This window comes from Candida parapsilosis, contig 005807 (genome assembly GCF_000182765.1).
Source record: "Candida parapsilosis strain CDC317 annotated contig 005807".
In the NCBI taxonomy this organism is placed as follows: domain Eukaryota; kingdom Fungi; phylum Ascomycota; class Pichiomycetes; order Serinales; family Debaryomycetaceae; genus Lodderomyces; species Lodderomyces parapsilosis.
Window position 1 is genome coordinate 2,033,070 of NW_023503280.1, and position 12,163 is coordinate 2,045,232.

At 39.7% G+C, this 12,163-nt stretch overlaps 6 protein-coding genes across 6 annotated transcripts; 1 reads left to right on the forward strand and 5 right to left on the reverse strand. All coding sequences in view use genetic code 12, as the record gives it.

Annotated features, from left to right (window-relative positions):
* Positions 1–56: 56 nt before the first annotated feature.
* On the reverse strand, positions 57–3,476 carry SSN6 (transcription regulator; the record flags this gene model as incomplete). Its single annotated transcript, XM_036808804.1, has 1 exon — positions 57–3,476. The coding sequence occupies one exon, from the start codon at positions 3,474–3,476 to the stop codon at positions 57–59; it is 3,420 nt and encodes a 1,139-aa protein (XP_036665504.1).
* Positions 3,477–5,105: 1,629 nt separating this feature from the next.
* POS5 (NADH kinase) lies at positions 5,106–6,566 on the reverse strand (the record flags this gene model as incomplete). Its single annotated transcript, XM_036808805.1, has 1 exon — positions 5,106–6,566. One exon carries the CDS (start codon positions 6,564–6,566, stop codon positions 5,106–5,108), a length of 1,461 nt encoding a protein of 486 aa, XP_036665505.1.
* A 364-nt stretch (positions 6,567–6,930) lies between these two features.
* On the reverse strand, positions 6,931–8,481 carry RPD31 (histone deacetylase; the record flags this gene model as incomplete). The annotated part of the gene is made up of 1 exon (XM_036808806.1): positions 6,931–8,481. One exon carries the CDS (start codon positions 8,479–8,481, stop codon positions 6,931–6,933), a length of 1,551 nt encoding a protein of 516 aa, XP_036665506.1.
* Positions 8,482–8,644: 163 nt separating this feature from the next.
* Positions 8,645–9,646, reverse strand: CPAR2_808840 (palmitoyltransferase; the record flags this gene model as incomplete). The annotated part of the gene is made up of 1 exon (XM_036808807.1): positions 8,645–9,646. One exon carries the CDS (start codon positions 9,644–9,646, stop codon positions 8,645–8,647), a length of 1,002 nt encoding a protein of 333 aa, XP_036665507.1.
* Positions 9,647–10,104: 458 nt separating this feature from the next.
* On the reverse strand, positions 10,105–10,500 carry CPAR2_808850 (uncharacterized protein; the record flags this gene model as incomplete). Its single annotated transcript, XM_036808808.1, has 1 exon — positions 10,105–10,500. The coding sequence occupies one exon, from the start codon at positions 10,498–10,500 to the stop codon at positions 10,105–10,107; it is 396 nt and encodes a 131-aa protein (XP_036665508.1).
* Positions 10,501–10,920: 420 nt separating this feature from the next.
* Positions 10,921–11,583, forward strand: FESUR1 (Fesur1p; the record flags this gene model as incomplete). The annotated part of the gene is made up of 1 exon (XM_036808809.1): positions 10,921–11,583. One exon carries the CDS (start codon positions 10,921–10,923, stop codon positions 11,581–11,583), a length of 663 nt encoding a protein of 220 aa, XP_036665509.1.
* Positions 11,584–12,163: the final 580 nt, after the last annotated feature.

The following is a 12,163-nucleotide window of genomic DNA, read 5'->3' on the forward strand; positions in this document are numbered from 1 at the left end:
AAACAAAACAGAGTAGAGTTCAATTGCAAATGTCTTACTTGAGACAAAGTCTTCCTTTATTCATCATCATAATCCTCATCCTCTTCAACCTGTCTCATTGGAGGCTCAGGATCTTCCTCCTTCTTCGCATCAGGTTCCTCATTTTCGTTCTTCTCATCATCTGGTTTACTCTCCTTCACTTCAACATCATCCTTCTTGGTAGCTTCGGTAGCCGGAGCATCAGCACCAGCGCCAGCTGGCGAACCTTCCTTCTTCTCTTCACCACCTTCAGCCTTCTTTTCTACATCATCATTAACTTCAGACCTCTTGCGTTCTTCTTCATGTTTCTCTTCTCTAGCAGAAGTCTCACCTGTATGATGATGATCCTGCTCAACTGGTTTGCCATCACTACCGCGGTCACCGTTGTCCTTATTACCAGCAGGTATAGCCCCAGAAACGACTTCATCGGGATCATTGGGGTTAGCTCCATTTTCTTGCTCCTCTGCGTCATTGTTGCCAGTCACATTACTTGAAAAACGAGGAACTGAAGACTCTTCAGCTGGCACTGGTGGGACTTCAGCCGAAGAAGGAGTTCCTGGATTTGGTTGCTGAACTGACGCAGCTTCAGAAGTCTCAACGCTAGGTTTCAAAGAGACTGCAACTTCTTCCTGGATGGGCTTCGTCGAAGATTCATTTTGATGCTCAGGTTCGGAAGCAGTAGTTGCTTTTTGTCCTTCGGTATCCTTCTTTTTCAAAATCTTTTCCGAATCATCCTTTTCATCCAAATCGTGTTTCCCATTGTTTTGTGGGGCTGGAGATGCAGTTTTGCTATTTTCAGGTGCTGATTCTGCCGGGGCTGCTGCTGGTGCTGCTGCCGGTGCCGCCGTTGTTGCTACTGGTGGTTCTTCGGCCTGTTCTGTTGGCACAGATGGCGACTCTGGCTTGCTTTCAGCAACTTCCAGTGTTGGTTGTTTTTGCTGTTGCTCTTGTTGAGCAGATACACTTTTCGCCTCAGTGGCTGCTTGCTCTTGCTTCAAATTGGTTGCCAGTTCCTCAGCATGCGGAGTGGTTTCTGGCGTTTCCAGTTGTGCTGGTTGTTCAACTTTTGCAACATGAGGAGAGCTAGCACGCTCTGATTGTTTCGTTGAACTTTCAGACGTCAACACAGCATCATTAGGCTTTGGCGTTCTCTTTGCCTCCTTTTGTTTCGAATCCAATTGTGGTTTTGTTTCAATGGATGGATTAGAATTGTTTAAAGTGGGTAATGCTGGACTAGCCTGCAATGGCTCACTTTGATTCACTTGGATAGGAGGTTGAGGTTGATGAGAAGTTTGGCTGTTGAATTGCGATGGAGGTGGAGCCTGTTGGGGTATAGGAATTTGCTGGTGATGCTGCTGTGGTTGTTGATTGAGATTTGAACTTTGGTACTGAGCAAGACCTGCTGCAGTGCCTGGTTGTCCTTGTGGGTACTGGGGAATTTGTTGATGTGGTGGTGGTGCTGGCAATTGTGATCCATGTTGACTAGCTGCTGCTGTCAATTGCTGAGGTGCTGGACCTTCATTGTTTGGGGGAGGTGGAGCTTGTTGGGAATATTGATGCTGCAGCTGTTGTGCTGGTTGTTGCTGTGGATGTTGGTGCAGCGGTTGTTGTTGGTGCTGCTGGTGCTGTTGGTGCTGTTGGTGCTGTTGCTGTTGTTGCTGTTGATATTGTTGTTGTTGTTGTTGTTGTTGCTGCTGCTGTTGCCCGAAAGGTTGACCTGGCGCCGGACCACTTTGCAATTGTTGGCCTGGCTGCGGAGGCAGTCCTTGTTGACCTGGTTGCGGTGGCAGTCCTTGTTGACCTGGTTGCTGGTTACTCTCCAAAACCATTCCCTGGGGTAATCTTGGCTGTTGAATAGATGGAGGTGGTTGTGGAGCATGAGTATTACCCTCTTGTTGATACTTGATCAATTGATCTAATCTTGCCTTTATATGAGGATTCCCTGGATCTAATCTTTCTGCTTGTCTATAAGCATCTAATGCATCACTAATTTGATTATTACAAGTTTCATACAATGTTCCCAAATCGTACCAAACTTCACTAATGTATGGATTCAATCTAATGGCTCTAGTATAAGCATCCAAAGCATCACGATATTGACTGATTTGGTAATACAAGACCCCAATAGAACACCAAAAAGTTGGGTTTCTGGAGTCACGATTGACAGCTTGTTGGAAAGCTTCATAAGCAGCATTGAAATCACCTCTAATCATGTGGACCCTGCCCAAGTAATACCATGAATGAGCATCAGTCGGATCAATTTCCAACGATTGAGTCAAATATTTCAAAGCAATATTCAAGTCCTGTTGAAATGGTTCATGTCGGTGAGAGGATCCATTACTTTGACCTGGTGTTGGCGGATTCAGTTCAGCTTGAGAGTAAAGACAACCCAATTGTTGCAAGACCTTGGCGTGTTGAGGATTAACTTGCAATACTGTTTCATAAGCTTCTTTAGCTCCATTCCAATCCTTTTGTTGTTCCAAAACTGATCCAATTTGAAACCAAACATTAGGTTGAGTCAATGGCGGAGGCGGATTGTTCAAAATGTACTGGAAACACTCCAATGCTGGTTGCAATTTCCCCTGGTGTTTATAAATAATCCCCAATCGAAAATAAATTTCAGTGGCTTTTTCAAAATTAGGATCCAATTCCAATACACGAACAAATGCTTCTTCAGCATACTCCAATGACCCATAACGATCATAAAGAATACCAATACCATGCCATAATTTCGGTACATTGGGATTTTCCAAATAATACAATGCACGCTGATAAGCAGCATATGCTCTTTGTAAATCATCCAACATTAAATAACAATGGCCCAATAACCCCCAAGTTTCACCATTTTCGGGATTGAAATTAAGTGCTTGTTCATACAATTCTGCAGCCTTGAAAAACACATCTTTTGAACGGTAAACATTGGCTAGTTTGGTCAAGATTTCCGGGTTATTAGGGGAATGCCTCAATGCAGAGTCATATGCTGACATTGCACGATCGAAATCTCCCAAACTTTCAGCTAAAGAACCAATTGCTAACCAGGTAGATGCAGTTGTCTCACTAAGTGCATTTGAGGTGGGGTTGCCTTGACCAGGTTGTTGGGCTTGTTGGGCTTGTTGGGCTTGTTGGGCTTGTTGAGCCTGGGCTTGAGCTTGGGCTTGAGCTTGAGCTTGAGCTTGGGCCTGGGCTTGAGCTTGGGCCTGTGCCTGGGCTTGAGCCTGAGCTTGAGCAGCTGCTTGTTGGTTGGCAGTAGCTTGAGCCGCAGCTACAATCATTCCCGGACCTGTTGCATGAGGTGGTTGTTGTTGCTGATACTGGTGTTGTTGCTGTTGCTGTTGTTGCTGTTGCTGTTGCTGTGGTGGTGGTGCACCCGAACCGGATTGTGGATGAACACCTCCATTCAAAGTTGGTGGTGGGGGCTGTTTATTCCCAACAACAATTGAGTGTGCTGGATTATACATTGCAAGTGGAATCTAATCGGTCAGGATGCGTTTACTAATCAAATGTATACCACTGTCTCTCTGTGTTTATATGTATGGAGGAGATGTAGTCAAGTAAGATTGGTTGTTGCAAAAAGAATGCCTTTGGGGCTCAATTTTTGGTTGTCTTCCTGTTTTTTTTTTTCTTTCTTTCTTTCTTTTGGGACTGTCTTTGGTTTGAGTTTTTTCTTCTTTTTTTTTTTTTTTTTTTTTTTTTTTTTCGTTCCTTTTCTTCTTCTTAGAAGTCTCTCGTTCTCGTTCTTGTTGTTGTTGTTGTTGTTGTTGTTGTTGTATGTTTGTTTTAGCTTTCTTTTAGTGTTTTAAATAAAAAATAAAAAGTAACTACTTTGGAAATTGACACAAACATAACATACAGTGTCACAAAAAATAAAAGAATTAGATCACTTGACATTATTTACGACATTTGCTTCAAACCCCAGTGGCCAGTTACATCCAACCAGATTACCAAACAGCTTATTCGAGCACTGAGAAGAGATGAAATAGCTCAAGGGGTACATACACGTCCAGCTTTGAGCGGAAGATTACATATGCAGTAAACGTTGTTGTGAGATTACCAGTCGGATCAATGATTATCTCGTAATTTTTATAATCTTGTTTAGTTTTTGTCATCTTATTTGCCATTGGCTCTCCTCTATTGACTAAAGATCTACGAATACCACTTTCACCTGAAGCAAGAAATCACCTCCCATCATAGCCTTCGTTCTCAACAAAGGTGGTGGTGGTGTATTTGTTGAGTGTGTGCAATTTTCCAAAAGTCACATGAACACTTACGTAATAATTGACACATTAACTTACGAGTAGATTATGTAATACAGCCTAGGAGCCGTTTTTTTTTCTTTTTTTTTTTTTTTTTCCCACTTTCTGTGAAATGCGGGTTGAAAGACATTATGTGTTGTTTATTTCTTCCCTTTGTTTTTGTTTTTCTGTTATGGAAGATTCACGTTGACTCGTTATACACTACCAATTTTCTTACACCCCCAATATGCACCCCCATCAATACCATTTTTACGAGTTGAATAGAAAACAAGAGTGGTAAGTGGACTAATCTTTTCCAAGTTACAGGAGCACTAAATTTGTACCAACAATACGCATCAATCCTATTCACTGCTGTCTCATCACCTGTTCTAAAAATATAACACCCCCTATTTTTCTCTTCACCAAAAGAAATGGAATTGAAAGCAGTGAATGGGACACAAAGAAAAATTTTCCATTTTTATTTTTTTCCATTCCATTTACTAGGGGGTGTAAAATGTTACACCCCTTGTTACATTTCTGTGTGTCGTTTAAATTTAGATTTGCAGACTATGTTATATATGTATGCACTTATAGCTACCCAACCCCCACATTTAATTCAAAACAATAGTTTTGCAGTTGAACCTATTGGAAGTAAAGCAAGCTACTGTAGTGGGGGGTGGTGCTACTTCTAGCATATCCACTTCCAAGAATTGGTTTTTGTACAAACCGGTGATATTGCTTCTGCGGTTGTGCGGCTGATATTTCAAACAAACCTCGCACGACACTCTCACATACACCTTTACATTATCGATCACCGCAACTCCAATATAAATATACATTATCATAAAGCTTCACCTATAGATGCAGTTTCTTGCTCTTTTGTCCTCTAAATGAACTGTTGAATCCCAACAAACTGTTTAAATCTTTTGACCACTGATTTTGATTAGTAGCTACACACCATATTCCATTCTTATCATTATACTCTATTCCATCACCATTACTACCCGACACTGATTCTCCATTATTCCGTTTCTGCTTCTTTATCTTATCATTGGCAACAACAACAGTTTCTGAAGTAATGTGCAATTCATCACCTGGATGTAAATCTTTTTGACTTATTCCATCAACGGTTAGCTCAATGAATGAACTACGATTATTTTTTGATAATCGCACCATGATATCTGAAGTACAAGGTAAAATCAATGGACGAAATGAAAGTGATCGAGGACAAATGGGTGTTAGTAAAATACATGCCACTGCTGGATGAGTTATCGAACCTCCAGCTGATAATGAATATGCAGTTGATCCTGTTGGTGTAGAGAAGATTAACCCGTCAGCATACGTGGTGGTAAAGAACTCATTATCAATGTAAATATCCAATGATGTCAAGTTGGGAGAGCTTCCACGGTGTATTGTGATATCATTCATGGCATGAATCATTTCTTGTTTTTCCACAGTCACCACTTTGTCATCTGCCTGGAGGGCATCTTCTTGACTTTCAACTTCAACATACAGTCTCTTCTTATTCCTCACTAAAGCAACTTCTACTTCCTCTTTTTCAGCTCTTTCACACGTTTTGGGATCGGCATTTCTAACCACATGGCATTCCAAACGATTTCTATGCAATGCCTGAGCTCTATTTTCGTAAACCAAGGCAAAGCACTGCATACAGTTTTTGAAATCAAACGGTAAAAGGAACCCCAAAGTACCCATTGCAAATGATAAAACAGGAGGAACTTGAACATTGGAGAACAACGAAACACCACGTAAAATAGTTCCATCACCACCAAGAGTAATCAATAAATCAGTCTTGGGAATAATCTCCTTGGTAGTCCCCGTATAAACTACATGTTTCACTGATGAATCCAATTTATCATCAATACAAGTTGTTTCATTAGCCAACTCATCAGCAACATTTTCATCAACAATAACATTGACACAGGGGTATTGTACATGTAAGCGATTAATCAATTCAACCGTGGCATCACGAACACTGGGTTCCCATGGTTTCTTCACTATAAATACATTTGAAGGGGGATTTTCACTCCATACGATATTGTATAATCGATTATGTGGTGATTTTATATACTCGGGAAATCTCGCTGTTGGCAAGTCACGACATGACTTGATGATTAGTTTAGATTTGTCCAGTGGCATAGTTGTCAGATGAGAGATGAATTGTCTTTGTTGTAGAAGAAGTAGTCTGTGATTGGGGAAACTCGGTAGATGATGTAACTTGATTGTGGTGGATGTTAGACTATTATATAGTTTATGTGGTGATAACCTTGGCAAAGTAAAATAGCGGCTGATAATCATTCGATATTATATGCAATTTTGAAAATCTTTAAAATAATGCAACGCCTTTTTCCATGAATGTATTGGTCTCCCGCAATGTGTGCCTGTTGTGTTTTGCCGGATAAATCCCTTCCTTTTTTTGCAATAAAATCCGCTTTCTTTGTCAATGTTCTTTTGAAAGAAGAAACGCCGCTCCGGGGCGCTAAACTTTTTCTCTCTCTGTTCAACTTTTTTTTTTTTTTTTCTGTGCGCAAATTGTGGAGTGACTTCGTGAAAGTTTTATCGCAATGAGTAGGGGAGGGGGAGATTTAGAAGTTTGGCTCTACGTCTAAATTGGTCCTAATAATACAGTGTATACTTTTTCTTTTCTAAACTACAAATTCACCTATTCTACCTGCTTCAATGCAGCTTCATTCATGGCTTCGATTTCCTTCAACTCTTCCTCCGTCAACATTGAAACATCAACAGTTTCATCTTTAGTCTTGTCATCCTCAATAGTGTTATTCTGCGTGTCATCTTTGTCATCTTCATCCATTTTGACATCTTCATCTACGGCAACAGTAGTCTCACCATTATTGCCCCCCTCGCTTTTGCCATTTTCCTCAATATTCTTTTCCCCAGCATCTTTATCATCCTCTTCATAAAACTCATTGTCTGGTTGGATTTGTGTATCTCGACTCATTTCAGATCCACCTTTAGTATCAATTGCTTCGGCATTGTCTTCCTCAACATCACCTAAATCTTCAGGATCATTAGGCACATTGTTCATTTGTACCGATGGTGCATGTTTGGTGTTTTCCAAATTGGTAAAAATACTCGTCATGATCTTGTCTAAAAATTCGGGTGAGTTTTGATTATACATGTTTGATGGACGCACCTCCAATGTATAGTTTGGCGCATAATATTCATAATATTCATTGTATGGCAACTCTGCTGGCAACTTCACATTGTTTAATAACCCCGATTCATAAGCCCATGTTCTGGCTACATTTCTCATGGTGTATCCACCACCACCCAACACCATCAATGGAATATTCAATGATTTAACAAAATTGATACAATTGGCATGACCTTCCATTGAAAGGTTGAAACATCCCAATCTGTCACCACTCAAAGAGTCACCACCACATTGTAGAACAATGGCTGATGGTTGATACCACTCAACAATTTTAGAAATCACTGGTTCAAAAATGGACTTGTATGTAGCATCATCAATTCCGTCTCTTAAAGGAACATTAACACTGTGGTATTTCCCCTTCCCCACTCCAATATCTCTCAATTCACCAGTACCGGGGAAAAACTCACCATACTTGTGGAATGAACATGTCATTACTCGATCAGTCGTATAAAATGCCTCTTCAACACCATCACCATGGTGAACATCAATATCAATGTACAACACTCGTGGATGATATCTCAACAATTCAATTATACCCAATACGATATCATTCAAGTAACAAAACCCTGAAGCTTCTGATTTCTTTGCATGATGCAATCCACCAGCATAATTGATGGCAATATCACACTTGCCTCGATTCAATCTTGCGGCACCTTCCATTGATCCACCACCGCTAATTCCACAATACTCAAACAACCCATCAAATACCGGACAATCGTCACCTACATTAAATTTGACGCTTTCTTTATTAAACATGTCCAAATTATCAGGAGAAACTCGACTTATGAAATCGATATACTCGTCAGTGTGGAACTGGCACATTTCTTGCTTCGTGGCTGGTTTAGCACGATAGATCTCCATCTTCTTGTAGAGCCCATAGTTCATTATGAGTGAGTGGGCCATTCTTATACGATGTGGCTTCATTGGATGCCCAGCCCCATAGGCATAGTTTCCTATATCGGCATCGTAAAAGTACGCTATTCTTTTCTTTTGATTGGGATCCACTTTAAGCTCGTCAAAGGGGAGCTGTGTGTACATTACGGGGACAGGGAGAGGCTAGCTAGTGCAGTGTGTGTTCGTTGATGGGGGTTATGCTCTAGGGTGATTGCTGGCGTGAAACTTTTTTTTTTTTTGTTTACCAATTCTTCGATAATGCCGACTTCACGAAGATTTTTTCGAAAGAGAATTCCCATTAACACATCTATACCTCTACATAAGTTTCTCTCTCCCTTCTTACTCTATCTTTGAAACTCAGTAATTGCTCATTCAACTGATTCTGTAGCTCAGCATTATGACACCATTTCTTATAAACCTCGTCATTGATTTTGAAATTGATGCCATTCCTAAATCCCGCATTGGCAACTTTTTCAGTAACGGATACCGGCAACAACCACGTCCACCATCCATCACCAAACACTTCCTTGAAATTTCGCCGTTTACCAAGATCAAATATATTTGACAATTTCTTTTGTTTCCCATTGGCATCAAATTCATAATTGTATCGATCAATACCACGATAGTTCCATCTCTGTTCTTGAAATTCAATCGTTGTGGTGTTTTTGCTAATCATGTATAAGGAAAAAGCAGCGAATAATCCTAATGATATACCAAATGTTAATGATAGTACACATAGGAGGATCAAGTTTATAGAAATGTAATCTTCTTGGTATTTGTCAGTAGCGAAAATATCATACAAGATCTTGAAAGTAATTCCGAATGCAATCCAACAATATGCTGCTGTATAATACAAGAACTGAACGAAAAACTTATAGTTGAAGTACCCAATACATATGGAAAACCAAGGACAATAATGATCCATTTTCAAAATACACTTCCCCGATTTCGAACAATGATGAGTGCGATCAGGTTTCCAACAATTACATTTACCGCAATACCGGAATCCCTGGTTCCCTCCAAGTTTCAATGTATGCACAGTCATGAACTCAGGCGGTTCTTGATTTGGTCTTGGACCAGTGGTGCCGTTCAAGCCACGACTATCATCAAATGGATTTTCCGAAAAATGGTCAATTTTCAACTGTGGGTAGTCCAAGGGAGACCCAGGACCTGTATGTATAGTTCTGAAATACGCAATCATACAAAGGGTAAATAGTAGTATGGCTATGCTTGACTGTATGTACAATGCGAATTGTGATTCAGTGTAATTGGGCACAATCACCAACATGACATACAAAGACCATGCCATGGTTCCTGATACGAATAATTTGGGGAAAAGCGAGGCAAATATGCAGCAGTATTGCTCGCATGACATGAGGAACGTATTTTGTTTGAGCATCCTCATGTGGTGGTTGACTTCCCCAGGTTGCTTTGAATTACACGGATAAATCATAGTTTTCTTTTGTTTCCGCTTTTGGTGTGATTAAACTTTTGTCCGAGATTGCCAATGTCGTGAATTTCCTCACGACATTAAAAACGCCACACCACTAATGAACCCCATGCATAAAGTTATTGCAGAGATATCCACGCAGTGAATTGATCCAATAGAGTATCATTCGAGTATAGACGAAAAAAAGAGAATTCAGTATTGAGAGCAATATATTAGCCCAACCACCTTTCCAGCAAACTCCAAAAGTTAAACCTTCATGGAAAATAATTCAGGTGGGACCCACTTCACAAACAACCCATCAGACTACTCACTCTGCTTTACATATGATTGTGTGATGCATAAAAGTTAATCCATCTTTCAGTCGATCGTAAATACTTGACAGATGGGCGCAATAATGCCATAAATTGATCCATTTTGGTTTCATTTATGCAATCATTACCAATTAAAGACAATTCACGCAAGTTATTGTGCTCAACTCCATTAAAGACGTGACCGATGGATGCCATTGAAAACTGAGTCAGTTTTTTATCTTTCAAAGAAAGGGCTTTGAGATTTGTGTTTGAGCCCGCTGAGAATGTTAGTTGAACTTTTTCAATTTCTTTGCTTGATAAATCCAATTGTTCAATTGCTGTGGTGATGAATTCACAGGTTGCAACTTTGATTGGATTTCCGCTAATTCGTAAAACTTTCGAGTTTTGTAAATACCCAAGCATCAGGGGGGATTCGAACAAGTTCACGTTTTTTAATCAGAATTTCTTCGATGTTGTTTTCCGTTTTTGCAACCAATGTCGTAAAATAGAATGTTTTGACACGCTATGCTACACTCTATTGTTTTTATTTTTCTGTCCAATCAACAAATTTTGAATTTTGCTTAACAAACAAAACAAAATACACAATCCAAAAAACAGAGAGAGAGAGAGAGAGTTGAATTTTTTTTTTCTTTTTCCCTTTTGCTTTAAACAGTATCATTAGCCAACACAGTATTACCCCCGTGGTGTTCTTTAATTGCCATTTACTTATAGAGGTTACAAATCATTAACCAAGCACTTTACTGGAAACAGAAACCACGGCACTTTTAGCTTATTACCTTACACATATTCCAGTACCCACAAGGTCTACACCAACTACAAATAATGTACTCATTAAACAAAACATCCATGCTTAGACAGTTAGGTCAAATAAGGCCGATCAGATCAGCATCTCCATCCATAAGACAACTCCCATCTTTATACCAAACTATATCCAAACGTAATGTATCCTCGAAAGAGTTGACTCCTAAACAATTACCAACTGATTTCCCATTAATGTCAGAAAAGACTGCATCAAGTCCAATAGATTATGCATTAACTTCATTGGATGCTATAGCAAATTGGGCTAGAAAATCATCATTTTGGCCCGTCACTTTTGGGTTGGCATGTTGTGCAGTAGAGATGATGCATGTTTCAGCACCAAGATACGATCAAGATAGATTGGGTATTATTTTCAGAGCTTCGCCACGTCAATCAGATATTATGATTGTTGCTGGAACATTAACCAATAAGATGGCACCAGCATTGAGACAAGTTTATGATCAAATGCCCGATCCAAAATGGGTTATTTCTATGGGTTCATGTGCTAATGGAGGTGGATACTATCATTACTCATACTCAGTTGTAAGAGGATGCGATAGAGTTATTCCCGTTGATATATATGTACCTGGATGTCCTCCAACTGCAGAAGCTTTGATGTATGGGGTTTTCCAATTACAAAAGAAGATGATGAAGACTAGAATCACAAGATTGTGGTACAGAAGCTGATTTTGGGAGAGGAGCAAGAGTTGTAGCAGTATATAGGTTAATACTATATCATATTTAAAAGTCATGGGATTAATGGAGCTATTTGTAGAGGAAGCCTCCTTGAGGATTCACGTGATTGAACTTAGGTACTTTACACGACCTTGTATTTTTAAAAAAAAAAAACACATGACCAATATTGTCGCAAATGTATTTTTCGACACACTACAGAAAAAAGTTTAAGGACATGAGATAACGCAACTTTCAATTTTTATTTTTTTTGTGTGAGGGTGGGGGGGTAATCGCTTGTGCTGCCACATGTGATTCTCAGTCGGAATGACTCGCACACACACACACACACACGCACACACACACACACACAACATACACACACACACATTTAATTTTTAAAACTTTGGCTTGTTGCTTGTTCTGTTTGTTACAACAACAGAAAAAAAAAAAAAAAAAAAGAATACTACAAGAATTTCATAAGCAAGACAACGTCACACACTCCTTTACTTTTCCGATATCGTTTTTTTGTCTATAGTAAATAGTAACCAATTTCCTCTGTAGTCTCTTTTTGTTTGCACACAACAACATAATA